At 45.3% G+C, this 20,562-nt stretch overlaps 1 protein-coding gene across 5 annotated transcripts in view; it reads left to right on the top strand.

Annotated features, from left to right (window-relative positions):
- The window catches only part of LOC140408958 (small glutamine-rich tetratricopeptide repeat-containing protein beta-like), a 73,900-nt gene extending 62,406 nt beyond the window's left edge, over positions 1 to 11,494 (top strand). For 2 of the 5 annotated variants that reach the window (XM_072496913.1, XM_072496914.1), the window contains exons 9-12: positions 257 to 294; positions 395 to 478; positions 6,663 to 6,783; positions 10,263 to 11,494. In XM_072496913.1, coding sequence (XP_072353014.1) covers positions 257 to 294; positions 395 to 478; positions 6,663 to 6,774 — 234 coding nt within the window. In that variant the 3' untranslated portion in view covers positions 6,775 to 6,783; positions 10,263 to 11,494. Of the gene's footprint in view, positions 1 to 256; positions 295 to 394; positions 479 to 1,134; positions 1,236 to 6,662; positions 6,788 to 10,262 lie in introns of those variants that run through there. The other 3 variants (XR_011940249.1, XR_011940248.1, XM_072496915.1) reach the window with 3 other exon arrangements.
- The last annotated feature ends 9,068 nt before the right edge of the window (positions 11,495 to 20,562 follow it).

Genomic DNA, 20,562 nt, shown 5'->3' on the forward strand with positions numbered 1-20,562 from the left:
CAGGTTTGTTTGGCTCACCTGATTAAGGAGCTGCGCTCCGAAAGCTAGTGATTCCAAATAAACCTGTTGGACTTTAACCTGGTGTTGTAAGACTTCTTAATGTGCTCACCCCAGTCCAACGCTGGCATCTCCACATACAAGGCACAAGTTATACCTTCCACTTGCCTGGATGAAAAAAGCAGACTTCTCAAATTTATTGTGCGTTCTAAAAAATAGCTCAATATTTGAAGATTGCTCTTATTTTACTTTTTTCTAGGCTGCAAGTTTGATGCAAAACCCCCAGTTACAACAACTGTAAGTTGACATATTTTTCATTTTTCTAAATTGGTTTAGGAGAAGCCTAAACCTAAAAGCCTAAAAACTGAACATTTTTCTGTATTTGCATTACACACAGAATGTCAGGGATGATGTCTAATGCGATTAGTGGTCCTGCAGCAGGTGTAGGAGGTCTAACAGATATGGGCAGCCTTATTCAAGCGTAAGTATCTATCTCATAATCTTTAACAGCATATAATTCAGTAAATGTTTTTCCCAAAATTATGATACAGAGTATTTAGTTTTCACGTTAGTTATTGCTGAGGATTTACTACTGAGCAAATATTTCTTAGGTGAGTTACAAATAATATTTTAATCTAACAGGTGCAACTACTGAAGTATAGCTCAAGCAATTTGTGAAGTCAAGAACCCTGAGATTGACTGAGAGCCATATAATGTTGACTATTTGCATTCAGATTCATTATTTTAAAATAATTTAATTGTACAGAATTGATTCATACTGACCTGATTTGTCCTGTGTAAACAATGTAACCAACCTCACCTCATCAATGACTTCTGGTCTAATGATTTCCGAATTTCTTGAAATGATTTTAAAATGCACTGACAAAGATACTCCTCAGATTTTTATTTGATTGGTGAATTAACTTCTGATGTCGAATATTTAGTCACAAAACTGGGCATGTACTGGGCACACTGGGCATTTACCTGTGTGTTTCCTGCAACTACAGTACAAAGAGATTTCTGGGAAAATCTGATATTACTATATTAAACCTGAACAAACAGACATCCCTCCCAATAAAATACACCTGCAAACTACAGGCATTTACTGACAATCCCGAATAACTTACATTATAATAGATACAAGCTGCATCTTGAAACCAAGGACACTCGCAAATTATGAACTATGGAAAGCCCTCAACGCATCAAGTCCATTTGCAACTGAAAACACGGACTCGCAGGTAAGTGCGAGATGGAAACCGGGGAAATACAATGATATTGGTGGAGTGCAGGTCTCTTTATGTGGCAGAAAAAAATACGCTACTTCTAAGGTTGATTTCTTGTGTGATATTCCTGTGATGAAGGGATGACTCTGCCATGGATGCTGAGTAAAGAACACCCCATTCCAGAACATCTGAGAGCTGCTCCTGAATTACTGGTACTCTTGCAAATTGGGAAATGAATCACCAGGGGCACTGCTTCCAAATTATTTACATGGGGATCATCACATTGAATTTCCCACCATAGTGTCCCCTTGGTCAAAAACATCACCCAATCACTACCATGGAAAGCCTCGACTGTGGAGGATATGGACAGTCAGGATGTGTAGCTGTCCATTCTCAGGTACGGGGTGGTCTTGGCATTTGAGGTGGTGGCCTGAAATTAGGGCATCTGAATTCAGAGACAGGAAGAGATCAGAAAGGGGCTACGGAGGGATGAAAGTTCTGGAATTGAAGCAGACTGGAAATAGGGATCACAGGGGCAACAGAGAAATGGAAAATAAGGGGACTCGGAGTTGCAATATTGGCGCTTGAGTGAATATGGACATAGTGATGCGTACTATCACTGCTTGTAGACTCCTGAGCAATATGGAGCGGAAGCAGCACAGGGAGAGGAGCAGCCGAGAATGTGCAAGATCCAAAGGGGGGAAGGGAAGAGGAAGGTTCTGAAATTGAGGGATATTAGTCCTTGGGATCCTTCACCACATGTGGCCTTTGAGAATAATATTTAATATGATTGTGAAGAGAATAATTATCTGAGAAGCAGGATTATTAAAAAACCTGGGCAAAACAGGGCATTGACACCAACACCGGCATTCTCCTTTGCTGAAATTTCCCAATTTCCGCTCTTTTCTTGCTCACTGGTGGCTTCCTGATTCTTGGAACTCCTCATGCAAAAACCTGAGTTGCTAACAAGGCAGATGCCAGACTCAGGACATCCCTCCATTAATAGACAAGACTCCAGGATAGCAATGAATGAGAAAACCTTACAAACAGAAAATGGAAGTGATATCACAGCCAACAGCAAACCACCAGAATTAGACATGCCCAAGTGAGAGCAACAAAAGGAATGCTGCAGAAGGTACAGATCTCAGGAGGAGGCAGAGAAGGATTACAAATGCCTCAGCCTTGTTATTTATGCTCACGTACTAGGCCCCACTATCATTGCTCATGGATATTCATGAAACCTCCTTCACCTGTTCGCTGTTTCATTGTTTTTTAAAATAAATTTAGTGTACCCAATTCATTATTTTCCAATTAAGGGACAATTTAGCGTGGCCAATCCACCTAGCTTGCACATCTTTGGGTTGTGGGGGCGAAACCCACGCAAACACGGGGAGAATATACAAACTCCACACGGACAGTGACCCAGAGCCGGGATCAAACCTTGGACCTCGGCGCCATGAGGCTGCAGTGCTAACCCACTGAGCCACCGTGCTGCCCCAGCTGTTAAATTGTTGGGGAAGATGGTTGTAATATCACTGGACTAGTAATCCAGACGCCCAGCCTAATGCTCTAGGCAAATGGGCTCATATCTCACTATGATATAGCTGGTGGAATTTAAATTCAATTTATAAATCTGGAATATAAAGCTAGTCTCAGTAATGGTGACCATGAAACCATCATCGATTATTGTAAAAACACATCACTAATGCCCTTCAGGGAAGAAAATCTGCCATTCTTACCTGGTCTGGCCTGCACGTAACTCGTCGATGCCGATGATGATGATTAACATGGTTGACTCTTAACTGCTCTCTGAAGTGGCCTGGCAAGCCACTCTGTTCTGGGGAAATCAGGGATAGGTAACTAATGCTGGTCTTGCCAGCAACCTCCACATCCCATGAAAGAATAAAAGATAAAGGATTGCCCACCTCCACCATCACTGGCCAAAATATAACCGGACGAACCACATAATCCCTGTAGCTATAAGTGCAGTTCAGAGGCTGAATTTCCTGTCGAGACTAAATCATCTGAATTGCCCAAAGTCTTTCCACCATCTACAAGGCATAAAGCAGAAATGTGATTGAATGCTCTCCACATGCCTGAATGAGTGCAATTGAAAAAACACTGAAGGAGCTCAGCACAATCCAGCACAAAGCAGTCCATCTCATTGGCACCCCATCTAGCACCTTACACATTCACCCCTTCCACCACCAACAAAATATTAAATTGTGTACCATTTCCAAGATGCACTGCAACAACTCATCAAGACACCTTCAATATCATCTTCCAAACCTGCAACCTTTACAATCCAGAAGGATAAGGGTCGGCATGGGAGTACCACCTCCTGGATGTTCCCATCCAATCACATATCATCCTGACTTGGACTCATATCATTGTTCCTTCTTTATTACAGGATCAAAATCTTGGAATTCCCTCCCTAATGGCACTGTGAATGTACATTCACCACAAAGACTGCAGCAGTTCAAAGAGCTGCTTGCCACCATCTTCCCAAGAGTAATTGGGCCCTCCTTGGCTTTACTCTTTCCCATGATTTCAAGTAGAACTCCAACATCTCTCCCATGACTAAAATGCCTTAGAATTATTTTACTCTCAATAGTTCCTCTACAGGTAGCTCAACCCTTCAAACACTTCAATACTTTTCTCATATGTCAAGGCAGGGCCAGTCAGCCCTGGCCTCATTACAGTTTTGGTGCAAACATGGACAAAAGAGCTGAATTTCAACTGAGGATGAGTACGCTTGACATCAAGGTGCACGAGCAAAATAAACATCAGTGGTAATCAGGAGGAACTCTAGTGGTTGGAGTCATACATAGCACAAAAGGATAAAAGTAAAATAGTGCGGATGCTGGATCTGAAATAAAAAGAGTGCTGGATAAACTCAGCAGGTCTGGCAGAATCTGTGGAGAGAGAAATTGTTAATATCTTGAGTCTGCATGAGTTCTTCAGAGCTAAAGAGAGAGAAAAATGTGATGGATTTTATACTGTAACCTTATCTCAGCCCCAGGAGGAGTCCCCTACAGTTCTTCAGGGTAGTGTCCTTGGCTCAACCATCTTTCAACTGCTTCATCAGGTACCTTCCTTCTATCATGAGGTAACATTTGAGCCACACAAATGCCAGGCAAACACCATCTCCATCGAGAGAGAATCTATCTCCCCATGACATTCAGTGGCATTACCATATCTGAATCCTTGATCGTAAATATCCTGGGGATGCCATTGACCAGAACGTTAACTGGACCAGCAATGTGACTAATAGAACAGGTCAGAGGCTGAGAATTCTGCAACAAGTAACTCAACTTCTAACTCCCCAAAACCTGTCCATCATCTGCAGGGTACAAGTTAGGAGTGTGATGGAATACTCTCCGCTAGTCTGGATGATTACAGCTCCAATAACAGTCAAGAAACTTAACTCCATCCAGGACAAAGCAGCCTTCCTGATCAGCACCCATTCCCACCACCTTGAAGGACAGTAGGCACATGTGAACACCACCACCTACAAATTCCCCTCCAAGGTAGATGCCATTCTGACTTAGAACTATAGTGCTATTCCTTCACTGCTCTCGTTCAAAAACCCGGAACACTCTCCTTAATAGCACTGTATGTGTACCTACACCAGATGCACTTCACCAACACCTTCAAGGGCAATTGGGATGGGTAACAAACGCTGACCTTGCCAACCATGCACGCATGGTTTTTTCCCCTAAAAAACTCTGCTCTTTTTGAAAAGATACAAGAATGTCAGTCCTAATCTTAATCTTTTTTCCTTTCATTTTTCTCTTTTCCTTGTCTAAAAACAAGCCTATGTGTTGTGTATTTCATCAATGCTACCATGGTCAGTGCTCAAGTTCTTCCTTCATCCATACTAGGTTTTTATTAAGACTCATTGTGCAATTGTGTACTTCAATTTGTTCCTTCCTAGGAGCTCTAACAATTCCTTACCTACTTTTTCCCCCTATAGCATTCATGTTTGTAAAACAAAGAGTTCTGTCACCTATTATTTTGATCTACCTTACATTATCTTTTAATCTTTTGTAAACTTAATATCCTGCAGCATAAACATTAGTTTCACAATTTGGTTTCTCAATTTACATTTTAAAACAGGGAATCTGTAGTAACAAAACCTGCAGAAAATAAAATTAGAACATTAGAACATTCTGTTATTTAATCATATGTTTTCTGAAGTGATGAAAATTATAAAATAAAGCAAAAATTAAACTTATTAAATGGTTTGTTATTGACTCAAATTATATTTCTCTCAAAACCAAGATAACAAGGTTTATTGCTGAAAAAAATACATGTTGTTGAAACTTTTTGCCTTACGCTCATCAGGCAGGGCACAAATCTCAGATTTCAAAGGAAGCAACAATTTGCATTGCATGAAAAGAATGTTCTGATTACTTGGCAAATCAATTCTGATTGGTCGAGACATTGCCATGGAAAATGCACTAAGGAACTGTTCAAAATGGTACGATGGCTGGACATATTCCTTTTGCCTGCAGAGGACAGGTCTCTTCAAAGAATATAAATAGCTTCTCGCAATGCATAAGTGAGCCACATTGCAAGCGTGACTGATAATCCTAAATTGGTTGTTAGTATACTTCATACAACAAGGCTATTTTTCATTTAATCAACACAGGGTGTCTACATTAGAAGTGGAATAATACTTAAATACAGGCCAAATATAGAGCTCAGCAAAATTTTCTAATTTAACTTTCCGCAAAACCACATCTTCCATTTTGCATAATGTTGAAAGGAGGAAAAAATCTTGTTCTCTTCATCATGAAGGAGTTACTCTTCTTCAAAGAGTGTTAATTGTGCGAATTAAAGAACTTAAAAACTCCCTCCTCTCTTTTTGAATCAGACCACAATAAATCAATGCTCTGACATGCTTAAAAGAATTTTCCAATGCATGTTTGCATATGAGAAGTAGTTTTGGTGAGTTATTCTTTGAACAATGCAATTGTTCAGGGATTTTGAAAATATTTTTTTCAGTTTTTCTCCTTTTTTTTCCCCAGACATGATTTTGTCTTTAGATCTTTGCACACTTAATATATTTACATTCAAAAAATGGTATATATTATATATTAATCATCATTCCTAATTTCATCTCAGCCTGATGAAAATCAGGGACTACTTCCTTGAAAAACTCAGAAACATCTACATCTTCCTTGTGTACCAGTTGACATTTTTATTTTGATAATAGCACCATTGTATAATCCTGTCAGCAGAAATTTTCTGAAAACAGACCTATATATGCACAAAAAAAGTATGCTTACAAATGGGTTTTTCTTGGTTAACTTTACCAGAACCCGAATCGGAGGTTCACTTACACACTTCTCCAACTATATAGGCCACTGGTGCTCTTTATATTGCATTGGAGGCAATTTTTTCTCCTTACTACCCTGTTTATTATCTTTTGCATAGAGGTCAGCAGTTTGCGCAGCAGATGCAGGAGGAGAACCCAGAATTGATAGAACAATTAAGGAACCAGATCCGAACCCGATCATTCAGTGGCAGCAATGAAGATCAGTCATAATAATCCGCGGTAAACTTCCTTTGTTGATTATCCCAATTTAATCCAAAAATGTGCAGGTTAGGTGGGCTGGCCGTGTTAAATCGGGGCATGGGCCTAGGCAGGGCACTCATTCCAAGGGTCGGTGCAGACTCGATGGACCGAATGGCCTCCTTCTGCACTGGAGAGATTATATGATTAACATCCATGCAATCCTAGAGTTGAAAAATAATCTCTGGTGAAATGCCTTCAGGGAGATTAAAAGCATTTAAGTTGTCCTTCCCAATTTTGTTTAGTATCAGGATAACCTAAAAAGGTGCAGCATTTTTACATAGATTTTTAAAAATCATTTGGAATCTCAGCATGTTTTGCTGATTAATGATCATTTGGGGAACTCTGACAAAAATCTTTTCCCTGAATAAAGGAGTGTTCAGCTGTAGCACCCTGAACATTGCCCTGCTGAAATTAGCAGACTGGGCTAATGATGCTGGCTGACGAGGCTCATGCGAATATTGATCACGAGTGTTGGAAACATGCAGCCATGTGAGTTTACACATTTAGAGGACGAGGGGAGAGAGTAACAATGGGCTAGCTCCTTCAGCCGCGCCCGCCGCAAGATCGCCACGGACGGGGACTGTGTAAAGGTCTGTTGGCCTCGGCCGAAGAATCCCGCCCAATGAGAGAAATGACATTTGGACAACGATGCAAGATGATTCAAGTGTTTGACAAAAAATGCATTTAGGTGGCTGTGAAAATACATGAAAATAAGCCATTGCTGCTGAACTCCGTTCCTGAGAGTAAGTGTTGATGCTGGGGCAAGATTCATGGAGTTCTACGACAGCAAAACTGGTGCCGCACCTGGACCAATTCAGCGACTGTTAAGGGGCTAGCACATGCGCCACGTGGAACACAATCAATTCCAATGGGAAACGGTGCCGGATTCACCAGGTCCGGGACTGGCACTCAGGAGGGTGACAAGCTGCAGCCACATATACACACTTCACACCCCACACACACCATCCCAGCCAACTAGATGGCAGTAAGTCACGTGCCCCCGAGATTCACCGACACAGAACTGGAGACCCTGCTGGTCACCGTGGAGGAGAGGCAGGTGACCAAGTAAGGACCGTGGGAAGGAGGCTGGCAGCTGTCGCCGTTCACCGAGCCTGGATGCAGGTGGCAGAGATGGTCAGCGGCGTGGTCAACACCGTCCTGACCAGCCAGCAGTGCAGGAAAAAACGGCACAACCTCCTCAGTGTGAGAAGGCAACACTATGCCTCTGGCACTAACCCTCAGCCTGCACATCTGTAACTCCACCCACCCGGAGGGCGGCTGAACCCTCACTCATACAGGCCGCCATGGCCGTTTGCCCTGGCCACTGATGCCACTAGCTACTCACCTCCAGGGCTGCATGTATTGAATTATCTAACACTGCGTCTTTTGTTCCCCCACCCCCAACCCAGAAGAAGGCCGCTCACAACCACTGGGAGTGGGAGAAGACTGGACGGGGACCGCCTGATCTGCGAGCCCTCACCGCAGAACAGCAGGGGGCACTGGACGTGGTTGGCGGACCCAAAGAAATGACAGTGGCCAGGATGGAGGTTGACATCGGGCAAGGAAGTGAGACCCCGTTGGGTTGCAGTGCCCCATGGCATGTGTGTCACCTCCCCATCCCCCCGCTCCACCACCACCCTTCCCCCTCTCCAACACCACCCTTCCCCCTCTCCAACATCCTACGGCCCCCCATCCCCCCCAAGCAAATTCCCCTTCATCCCACCCCCCTACTCCCCAGCCCGTGATGCAATTGGGCATCTTGTCTTCTGTCTTGTGCTGCTGGTGATGGGGCGGGTCCTTCTGGTGTCCACCGACCCCAGCCACAACCCCTGGTTTCGACTATCGACAGGACAATATGGAGAAGGTCATAAGCCATCGATTCGTATCCCAAGACACCCCGGAGTTCGAGTCACAGTGTCTCTAACACCCTCCACCATTCCAGAGACACTCACCTCGGTTGGGCACTTTAATCAAGAAGCTCCCGCACCGCATGTATGCTGTGGTACAGCAGGTGGAGTACGAACACCCGAGGGGGTGGACGATTGGAGGGCTCACCGACCCCAGGGACAAGCTGCCATCCAGAAGGGTTTTATGCTTCTGGAACGGACAGTCCCATTGATTGTGGAGATGCAGTCGCAGGGCCAGGGACTACATGAGGGGTTGTCGGCGAGCATCCAGCACCTGCAGATGCAGTTAGAGCTGTCCAACCTCATGCAGGAGCAGGAGGTGGTGCCCACCATGCATGCCACCCAGGTCAACACCGCATGGGTGGCATCCACAGTGGAGGCCTTGGAGATGATGGTTTTGGCCATGGGTCAAGATGTCCAATGCCTGGGGCAATCTGTGCAGGCGCTGGCCGCAGCCCAGGACAGGGCTGCCCTATCACAGGCAGCCATGTGCCAGAGCCACCTGGACATTGCAGCGGCGCTCCAGAGCATGGGCCAGTCACAGCGGGCCACGGCTGAGAACATTGGTGACATTGCCCAGGTGCTGGCCGACATGGCACAGACAAGGAGGAAGGTGGCCCAATCCCAGAGGGAAATGGCACAGTCACTGGTTGTTGTGGCACAGACCCAGAAGGTGGTGGCATAGTCGTAGTCACAGACGGAGTTGGTCCACTCCCTGTGCTCCATGTCCATGAACATGCAGACCCTCATCAAGATGGCAGCAGGCCTCCAGCCCATCGACTGGGGATCTACCTAGGTGTAGCATTAGAGCCTGTAAGGCCAGAAAAGTAGACAGCAGTTAAGTTGGCACGGGTGCAGGACACAGTATAGCGATAGGGCCTAGGGCACAAACCTGTATATGTTTGTTCACCTCAAATACCTGTGCACAATGTTACAACCTGCCTCGGTGCTGTCAGAAGGGTGTGAGGGGTGGGCTGGTCTGTGCCGGCTGCAGAGGGGGCATGGGGGAGGGGAATGGGCAGATGTTGGGGGTGGGCTTGACCCAGGGACCGCGGTTCAGCCAGCGCCGTTCCGGTGTCCCACCGCCACCCCAGCGATTCGATGGGACCATGTGATGGAATAATCAGCTCGCATGCAGGGATCACCCTGGTGACAGTGGAAAGTGCTACCGTGGACAGGAGTCAAACGTTGACGGACAATGCAGAGTACCAGAGCTCATTGCAGAGCAGGTTGTCATCATCCTCAATCCCATGGGTCAGACCCACTGTTACTGCCAACCCAGGGCCCACACCCCGTAGTGAGGCAGGTACCCAATTTTTTGCCAATTAAGGGGGTATTTAGCATGGCCAATCCTGGTTGTGGGGGTGAGACCCACGCAGACACGGGAATGTGGTTGATTCTTAAATGACTGACTAGCCACAGTTCAAGGATAGCCAGCTGCCCACATCCCATAAATGATTTATTTTAATGAGTATTGTTAAAGATGTTTAGTCAGTGATATAATCCAATTTTTGAGTTGCATTTTCATAATGACCTTTTCTGCTCAAACAGGGAATACATATATCAGAAATCCCAATGATGCTCGATGTCAAAAGCAAGTATCCCATCGGTTCAGAATGCCACAGCTTGCACAAAATAGATGGGGGATCTGGTTGTAATTCATGGTTATCAAACAATTAAGAAGATTTCAGAATGTTTACCATTTGCGAGAGGATTGTATCATTTATTTTACAGTTTGAATGTATTGTTTGCAGAATGTAATTAAACTAGTTTCTAAAGTGTGTGTAGAATAATGGATATGAAGGAATTTGCAGTTCTGTCATCTTGAGTATGACGGTCTGGTTCATAAGCTTAGGTTGTTATTACTGTACAAATGTGAATTGTTACAGCAACAGATTAGTAATGTGCTCATTAAAATACAACACTTTATGTTGCCAAATTATAAAAATCAGCCACTGAAATAATTAAAATTAAGGGTATTAATGCATTAGTTACTTAAGCCAATTTGCACTTTACTGTGAATTCTGGATGTAGGATACCTATAATTGTTATGCATCTTAGGCATTTGATCAAATAGTATCCTGGATGGTGCTGAGATGAGCTGAAATGTTTATTATAATCCTTGAGTTTGTAGTGATTTGCCAGTGACTGTGTTAACATTAGCATTGCTTCTTTCATCCCCATCTTCTTCAAAATCCTGTGCTCGTTACCCAAAAAAGAAAATCATAATACGGTTACAACATAGAGACCATTTGGCCCATAATATATGTGCCAGCTCTCAGCGAGAGCACCTCAGCTAGACCTACTCCCCTGCCTTTTCCCCATAGCCCTGTAAATCTTTTCTATTCAGATATTTTCCAATGTCCTTTGAAAGCCATGATTGAATCTGTCTCCACCACATTCGAAACCAGGACATTCCAGATGAACCGCCGGCGTGGTTCCGCGCATGCGCAGACCAGCCGGCGTATTTTGGCGCATGCGCGGGGGGGGGGAGGGGTTCTCTTCTCCGCACCGGCCGTAGTGGAACCCTACAGGGGCCGCCGCAGAAGGAACAAGTGCCCCCACGGAACAGGCCCGCCCGAAGATCGGGGGCCCCCCGGGGTCGGATCCCCCCGCCGACTTAGCTGCCAGGTCCCGCTGTGTGGGACCATGCGTAACCCACGCCAGCAGGACTGGCCAAAAACAGACGGCCGCTGTTGTCGATTTATCTCTACTACTTGGTCTTTTCTGTGACTGTACCAAGGCCAAAAGAGAGCGAACATATGGCGAACTCTTCCTTTATACTCGGTGGGGGGGTGGGGGGGGTTCACGCTTTTTTGGGCGGTCCTTCGATTTGGGCCTTAATAATTGGGTGATCCCTGATCACTCCGTTCGATTCCTTAACCAATAAGTGGGCAAGGATCTGGATGGCTGGGCGTGTCTCAAGTGGTCATTGACCCTGTTTGCGTTTCCCTTGGATAGGGAGTGGCGCCGAAATGTCTGGGACTGTCCCGGTTGCTGGAGTACCAGTCCTTTGTGTTGGGGGAGATGGGCCATCACCTGCTAATCAGCCTGATTAACATGCTAATGGGACGGAGTTTCGATGCCGTCTGGACTTTGCTGACAAATATGCATTTCAGGCTCTGAGCCTGCCTGACTCTTGGCTTGTCCATTTTACCCATCAGTCTTTGCTCTGTACCTAGTTGAAAGTTGCCATCCCAGATGGCTACACCGCTCGGCCCATCGGGGCCCCGGGAATTGCCGGCTGCCAATGACCCCCGACCGGCGTGGCGTGAATCCTACCCCCACCAGAAAAACGGCGCCAGAGAATACGGCAGCTAGCGGGGCAGCAGGGCGGGATTCGCGCCGGCGGGAGGTCGGAGAATCCCACCCCTGATATCTGTTTGAACATTACCCCCAACTCTGACAACAGTCAGAATTGGAGTTTAAATGCACATTGTTGTACCATTTCATGACGAGGAATGAAGCAGCTATACCAAATTGAACTAACTCTACAAGACATGAAACCTATCATGTGAAATAATTAATGTCCATCTGTGTAAACGGTTAAGAGCCTGAATGCCTAGCTCGACACTACATTTTAATTATTTTTTGTTGCAGTTTTTAGATTACTTTAGGTTACTGTCACAACACCCTGGGCTACTGCACGTTCAATGCCAGCGCTACTTCACCTGGAGTCATAATACCGGTGAAATTAGATTTTATTTAAAATACCTGAGGTCCTTGGTTGAGCCCAATAAACTACAATCACAAGGTTTGTAACTTTAAAACACAAGTAACCTTTTATTATGTACAGTATTGTCATTAAACGGACAAAAATGTAACTGATGATCTACCACCCGTTTCCTATTCCTAACCCACCCCACTTTACACACACACACACAGACAAACAACATAGCAGGGAAAGGGTGGTGGAAAGAGAAAGAAAATATTAATAAAAATAGAAGGACAAGGATCTCTGATGCACGGGTTAACTTCCAGTCAATGTTTTTCTGAAATTCAGGTTTTGTTTTGGTACTTCTTCATTCTAGGCTTCAGATGGTTTTCTCTGGCAAGATTGTCCACTTTCTCTGCGGACTCAGCACCATTTCAGGTTCACAGCAAAGGATGTGCTAGGCACTCACTGCTTTCAGAACAATAGAGCAGTTCTTTCACTTCAGCAGGCAGGAGAGAGAGTGTTCCTTTCACTTCCAAGTTCTAAATACTAATATTCAGTTCTCTCAGAAAGCATCACGTAGGAACCAATCACTGACCGTTGTCAGGCAGAACACTGTCCCTGGCCAACTCACTAATTGCTGGTTAACCAATCGAACCAACTCCCTCCAAAGCTGATTCCTAAGATCCACTCGGTGCCGAAGAGTCTGGCTTCTTCTCTCCAAAAAACAAAACCTGGTGTAAGGACTCTCCCTGTTGATTCCCTTATTTTCCATTTCTTCTACTTTGTGGTTATCATTTTGATCCATGGATATTTAATGGACATATACCTTTAAGTTGGGCAGAGGAAAGTGAGGAACTCAAAAGTTGCAAAACAGTACACTGCTTTAGATTTTTAACAGAAGAACTCAGACGTTCTGGCACCTGAGAGATCGGCAGAATTGATTGGTTTACTGGTGGCCAGTGGATTGACCAAAGACCCTATTCTGCCTGGCAACATATGTGATTGGCTTCAGTCAGGTGGGACGTTTTCAGAGGACTCAGGAAGGAATCAGAACTCTTGTGGATGCCGAGGGAAGAAGCTCTGCGTTTCTCTTTCAGAAGAAAGTTTCCTGCCTGCTGGTTTCTGAATCTGCAGAATCTTGAGATCCTGATGAATCTACAGTGAAAACCATTACAGACTGAAAGCAAGGACACCCAACTGAAGGCCTAGACTAAAAAGAAAGCTGTACTGGGATATATCCATCTGAAACAGTGACTTTTATCCTTTCACTTATAGTGATATTTTGTTTACCCCACCTTTCCCCCCTGTCTTGTGGGTGTGTATAGAGGGTGGCATAAGTTAAAGAAGTGGGTTGGGAACTTGATAATAGTTAATCAGTTGTATTTGTTGGCTATTTAATCACAGTTATTATTGATAAAAATTAATTGTGTTTAAATTTACAAACCAGGGGCGTCATTCTCCGACCCCCCACCGGGTCGGAGAATGGCCGTTGGCCACCGTGAATCCCGCCCCCGCCCCCGCCGAAGTCTCCGGTACCGGAGATTGGGCGGGGGCGGGAATCGGGCCGCGCCGGTTGGCGGGACCCCCCGCTGGATTCTCCGGCCCGGATGGGCCGAAGTCCCGCCCAGAAATTGCCTGTCCCGCCGGCGTAAATCAAACCTGGTATTTACCGGCGGGACCAGGCGGCGTGGGCGGGCTCCGGGGTCCTGGGGATGCGCGGGGCGATCTGACCCCGGGGGGTGCCCCCACGGTGGCCTGGCCCGCGATCGGGGCCCACCGATCCGCGGGCGGGCCTGTGCCGTGGGGGCACTCTTTCCCTTCCGCCTCCGCTACGGCCTCCACCATGGCGGAGGCGGAAGAGACTCTCCCCACTGCGCATGCGCGGGAAACTGACAGCGGCCGCTGACGCTCCCGCGCATGCGCCGGGAAACTGTCAGCGGCCGCTGACGCTCCCGCGCATGCGCCGCATTTCCACGCCAGCTGGCGGGGCAACAAACGCCATTTCCGCCAGCTGGCGGGGTGGAAATCCCTCCGGCGTCGGTCTAGCCCCTCAATGTTGGGGCTAGGCCGCCAATGATGCGGAGCATTCCGCACCTTTGGGCCGGCGCGATGCCTGTCTGATTGGCGCCGTGTTTGGCGCCAGTCGGCGGACATCGCGCCGTTGGAGAATTTCGCCCCTGGTGCTTGTAGTTATTGGGCAGCCAAAGACTTTGCGTATTTTCTAAAAATTAGGAGTTAATTTCAATTGTGTTGCGACTCCAGGTCAAGGTGGGGCTGGAATTGATCGTGCTCGAACCCAGGGTGTCAAAACACTGGGAACTCAGTGCCCTGGCAAGCAGACTCTTTCAACTTTGAATCTTTTGCTTTAAGGTTCATCCCGATTATGGGCCCACAGACCAAAATAATCAAAAGAAAAGAAAAGAAATGGGAACAAAGGCCCATTACCGCCGCTAATCTTCTACCCAACACTGTTGCATATCCCGGTGTTCGAATGCTCAATGTTCCTAGATGGCACAGTAATTAATTCAAAAACCCACTGTACCACTCACATTTTAAATGAGCTAATTGTGTTTCGTACACATCAACTGATTACTGTACAGGGTGATAACTTTTACCAGCACAACAGGTTATAGGATAGGGAAATACATCTCATCTTCATTTATTTTGCTGTAAGTTTCTAGTTGTAACTTCACTAGAATGGGTCATGCATCTTTCATTGTAAGCACATTCATTTATTAAAAAAATCATGCTAATCTGTTTGTCACTGATGTTATTGTTGTGGACAAATCGTGATCTCTTTCATATATTTTTATGCTGTCAATTAAAATCCTAATCCCCTTTTCTTCAAACTTGCACGGCATCTGACACTAATATGTATATTAAAATTATTTTTCAACATTTTCAATGTGCTGCTCTTAGTTAAATAAGTAAGAAAGTTACCTTTCTGAGATGAGAGGATTGGAGTGTAGAAGAAAGTCAAGAGTTATTGGTAAAGCTTTGCATTCTTCAACTAAACATCTCTCACACATTGTACATTAGGATACCTATCTCAAACTGTTCTTTGCATTCTGATGGTGCCAGTATGGTTTTGTCCTGAAGTTTAATTAAAGGTACTTTCCTTGGTTCATAGAACATAGAACATAGAAAATACAGCACAGAACAGGCCCTTCGGCCCACGATGTTGTGCCGAACCTTTGTCCTAGATTAATCATAGATTATCATAGAATTTACAGTGCAGAAGGAGGCCATTCGGCCCTTTGAGTCTGCACCGGCACCTGGAAAGAGCACCCTACCCAAACTCAACACCTCCACCCAACACCAAGGGCAATTTTGGACATTAAGGGCAATTTATCATTGGCCAATTCACCTAACCTGCACATCTTTGGACTGTGGGAGGAAACCGGAGCACCCGGAGGAAACCCACGCAGACACGGGGAGGACGTGCAGACTCCGCACAGACAGTGACCCAAGCCGGAATCGAACCTGGGACCCTGGAGCTGTGAAGCAATTGTGCTATCCACAATGCTACCGTGCTGCCCTTAAGAACAAATAAATCTACACTATATCATTTTACCGTAATCCATGTACCTATCCAATAGCTGCTTGAAGGTCCCTAATGTTTCCGACTCAACTACTTCCACAGGCAGTGCATTCCATGCCCCCACTACTCCCTGGGTAAAGAACCTACCTCTGATATCCCTCCTATATCTTCCACCTTTCACCTTAAATTTATGTCCCCTTGTAATGGTTTGTCCCACCCGGGGAAAAAGTCTCTGACTGTCTATCTATTCCCCTGATCATCTTATAAACCTCTATCAAGTCGCCCCTCATCCTTCTCCGTTCGAATGAGAAAAGGCCTAGCACCCTCAACCTTTCCTCGTAAGACCTACTCTCCATTCCAGGCAACATCTTGGTAAATTTTCTTTGCACCTTTTCCAAAGCTTCCACATCCTTCCTAAAATGAGGCGACCAGAACTGTACACAGTACTCCAAATGTGGCCTTACCAAAGTTTTGTACAGCTGCATCATCACCTCACGGCTCTTAAATTCAATCCCTCTGTTAATGAACGCGAGCACACCATAAGCCTTCTTCACAGCTCTATCCACTTGAGTGGCAACTTTCAAAGATGTATGAACATAGACCCCAAGATCTCTCTGCTCCTCCACATTGCCAAGAACTCTACCGTTAACCCTGTATTCCTCATTCATATTTGTCCTTCCAAAATGGACAACCTCACACTTTTCAGGGTTAAACTCCATCTGCCACTTCTCAGCCCAGCTCTGCATCCTATCTATGTCTCTTTGCAGCCGACAACAGCCCTCCTCACTATCCACAGCTCCACCAATCTTCGTATCGTCTGCAAATTTACTGACCCACCCTTCAACTTCCTCATCCAAGTCATTAATGAAAATCACGAACAGCAGAGGACCCAGAACTGATCCCTGCGGTACGCCACTGGTAACTGGGATCCAGGCTGAATATTTACCATCCACCACCACTCTCTGACTTCTATTGGTTAGCCAGTTCGTTATCCAACTGGCCAAATTTCCCACTATCCCATGCCTCCTTACTTTCTGCATAAATGTAATGATGTAAGACAATTGTATGTTGAGCAATGCAATTATAAACAATCAACCTTAGAGGTGGGGAAAGGATACATGGAAGATCCTCTCGTCTTGTGTCCAGTAAAAGTTTAATAACCTGTTGGAACATATTATTGTGTCAACCAGTACACCAATGGCCCGTAATCAGGATCATAAATATTTTGTTTGAAAAGGGACTCTTCTAACTTCTGTGTGGGGACACTGGGATTTCTAATACCAATCTCAGGTTAAAGATTTTGGAGGATCTTTTTCCAAAGGCAACCAGTTTATTCTGAAAATCAAGCTTCATGATTTTGAGCCCTTTGCACATGGCAATCAATTGTCAATGGGTCATTTCCCACTTTATGCACCTTATTTTCAAAAGTACATCAAAGTTGTACACTAAAATTGTGGCCTTAAAAAGATTCTTGCAAAGCTACTGTTAGAGACTTTGTTGGATTCACGGCACCAAAGCAATTTGTATTAGCAGACCAACATCTCCTGTGATCTGAAATTCACAATCTTTTCAAAATATAGTTATTAAAGTTTTAAATGATAGCACTAACAATATTACAATCAACCAAAAAAGATGTCAAGGTAGAAAGTCAAAAAGTTACAAACAAATCCTCAATCAACACAAAGTAAAACTTAAACACGAGAACTAAACCCTCTGACAGATGACGGTATCTCGATCCTTAAAAAAGGAAATAAATGGTTTCCAAGTGCAGAAATGTCCGTAAATTTCCCAGGCAGAAGCATTGGGCAGGATGGGAGACCTCCAGCTTAGCAATATTCGCCTTCGGGCTACCAGTGAGGCAAAGGCACTGCCCCTACCCCACAGTGAAACGCCGGTGAATCTAATACCCCAAATATGGTTACCAATGGGCATTGCTCCCTAACCACCTGAAGAACCTTTGAAATATAGTGTTGAGAAAGGAAACCCAAGTTTGGGACAAGACTAAAACATATGTGTTGTTAACTGGGGCAAGTGAACAACAATCACACTTGTCTTCCACGTTTGGGAAAAACCCACTCATTCTTGCCATGGTCAAATGCGTCCTGTGTAATACTTTGAACGGTATTAAACTCAACTGGGCACAAGAGGACGTGGAGGTCACTCTGTAGAAGGCTTCCCTTAAAGCCTCACCAGTAAGCACAGGACCCAGCTCCCTCTCCCATCTGAACCTCACTCCATCCAATGTGGCGGGATCTGCCGAGAGAATATAGCCATATAGGTCCGAAATAGACCTCAGGTTGAGCCAAGGATAAAATCATCAGCAAGGAGGAGGGCAGGGCTAAAGGAAAGAAAGAACAAACGGTAAAGGTCACGAATCTGAAAATAACTAAAGGTGCTAGAATTGGACAACTGAAATTTGTCAGTCAGCTCTTTAAAACAAGCAAATCTCCCCTGGACAAATAGGCCCCTAAAATGCTCAAGTCCTTTTGCCTTCCAAGATTTAAATGAATGGCTTCTGACTTATACAGGTTGCATTAATAAGATCTAAAAGCTGTGTTGACCTGGCGAGGGGTGAAAACAAGATTGCTGCCCTTATTGCGTACTCTAGAGATCTCACTTGAGGCTCCTTGCTGTTTGAGTTGATGAGCCAGAAGACGACAGACCATTTCCTCATGCTCATAAGACATACCCCTGGAGCGCTGTAACTGACACACACCCTGCCAGTGGGCACCAGCTCGAACTGGGTCTGTAATTTTTTCGCAGGATCAAGCAAGTATTGGTAGTCCACCTCTAGGATGGAATCCACCAGTCTCTGCTGCTCCAACCTATCAGTCTTCAGCATATGCGCCCTATAAGAAATAATTTCCTCCCTAAAGATGACCTTAAGAGCCTCCCAAAGCATGGAGGGAGAGATTGAGTCTGACTTGTTTAGTTTAATATAATTCTCGATGGAGGTAGATGGCAATTCTCACAAACTGTATTGTCTGACAGCAGTGTCTAGTCTCCATGGTGGGCATTGGGCAGGGCCGGACTCTTAACAGTGGACCGACAAATGTGGGTTATGGCTGGAGATAACAATCGCTGAGTCACAACCACTAAAGCAAGGAGAGCCCGATCAAAAATGTTAAAAATCATTGCGGGAATACGCATGATGGACATATGAAAAAAAAAGAAAAATCCTTATCGGGTGAAATAAGCACCAGGAACCCAGACCCACCATCTGTGTCATAAAAGAGGTCAAAGACCTGGCCATCCCAGGTGGGACAAGAGATTTAGATTTGGAATGATCCAATTTAGGGTTAAAAACATAATTCAGGTCACCTACTAGAATCATTTGGTGGGAGTCAAGGCTAGAGAAAGAGTTTAAATGAGAATTGATGAAGTTCGTATCATCTCAGTTAGGGGCATAGACGTTAACCATGACTACAGAGTGTTCACCAGGGAGCTACAAACAGTAATATGACCATTGGGATTGGTTATAATCTGAGAGGAGGAGAATTTAATTCTCTTATTTATTAAAATTACCATGCCCCTGGCCCTTTAAAACTGGAGTGAAAAACCTGCCTGACCCAACCCTTATGTAACCTGGTCTGGCCCTTGAAGAGGGCAATTTGGGCATCTTAAGATATTAGAACCAATTTAAAACCTACAGTTTCATTATTTACTGGGGAACTTAAAATCTTCAGCTCTGATTCTGACGCAATCTTGGCGTCAGTATAAAGGAGTGAGAAGTGTCTGTATGACCCACACTCCGTTTGGTCTTTGTCTTTTTTGGGGATCAGTGATACTGAGGCCTGAGCAAGCGTTGATGGCAGATAGCGAGTCAGCGATCATCTCCCGGGGGGGGGGGGGGGGGGGGGTGGCAGTGCTCAGTGCTGGCACAAATCTTTGTAGAAGTCAGCTGGGAATCCATCCAGCTCCGGCACCTTCCTCGCGTGCATGGAGTTGATGCTCTCAACTGGTGAGCCAGCAGGCGACTGGCGTTGTCTCCATGTTCATAAAATGTCCACCATGTGAGGCGGTGCTGGTGCATTGCTTTCCTCGTGAAGAGCAGGTCAAAGTCCATTTGTAGCTTTTTCCTCTCTGCCAGTAGTTATACAGTCAGGGGTTGTGTAGTACCGCCGATTCACCTCCAGTATGGAGTCAATCAGCTGTTGCTTAGGTGCCCTCTCCTTCCTGTCTTTAAGTGCCCTGTACGCAATAATCTGCCCCCTTATCTCTGCCTTCAGTGCCTCCCAAAAATGGAGGATTAGACCTCCCCGTTTTGATTGCAGGTTACATAACCGTCGATGGCTTGCAATATCCGCACACAGAACACCTTGTCAGCGAAAAGGGCCATGTTCAGACTCCATGTGGGATGTTGAGATTGGCCCGTCTCCAATCTCACATCCAGGTAATGTGGAGAATGGTTGGAGATTACTATTGCGGAGTACTCCACTCCTACTATCCCTGGACGCACCGATTGCCCCACTACGTGTATGTGGTAATATGCCTGTGCACAGTTCTATATATAGTTAGCAATGTGACCTCCAACCAGCTGGTGGCAATAGACATCTATCATGTGACTCAAGACACCCATCAGTTGATAGTAAGCCGTATAAGAAGATAGTCACACTTAGAGTAGCTCCAGGAGTGTTCACTGAATTCACTTC

This window comes from Scyliorhinus torazame, chromosome 3 (assembly GCF_047496885.1).
Source record: "Scyliorhinus torazame isolate Kashiwa2021f chromosome 3, sScyTor2.1, whole genome shotgun sequence".
Classification (NCBI taxonomy): Eukaryota; Metazoa; Chordata; class Chondrichthyes; order Carcharhiniformes; family Scyliorhinidae; genus Scyliorhinus; species Scyliorhinus torazame.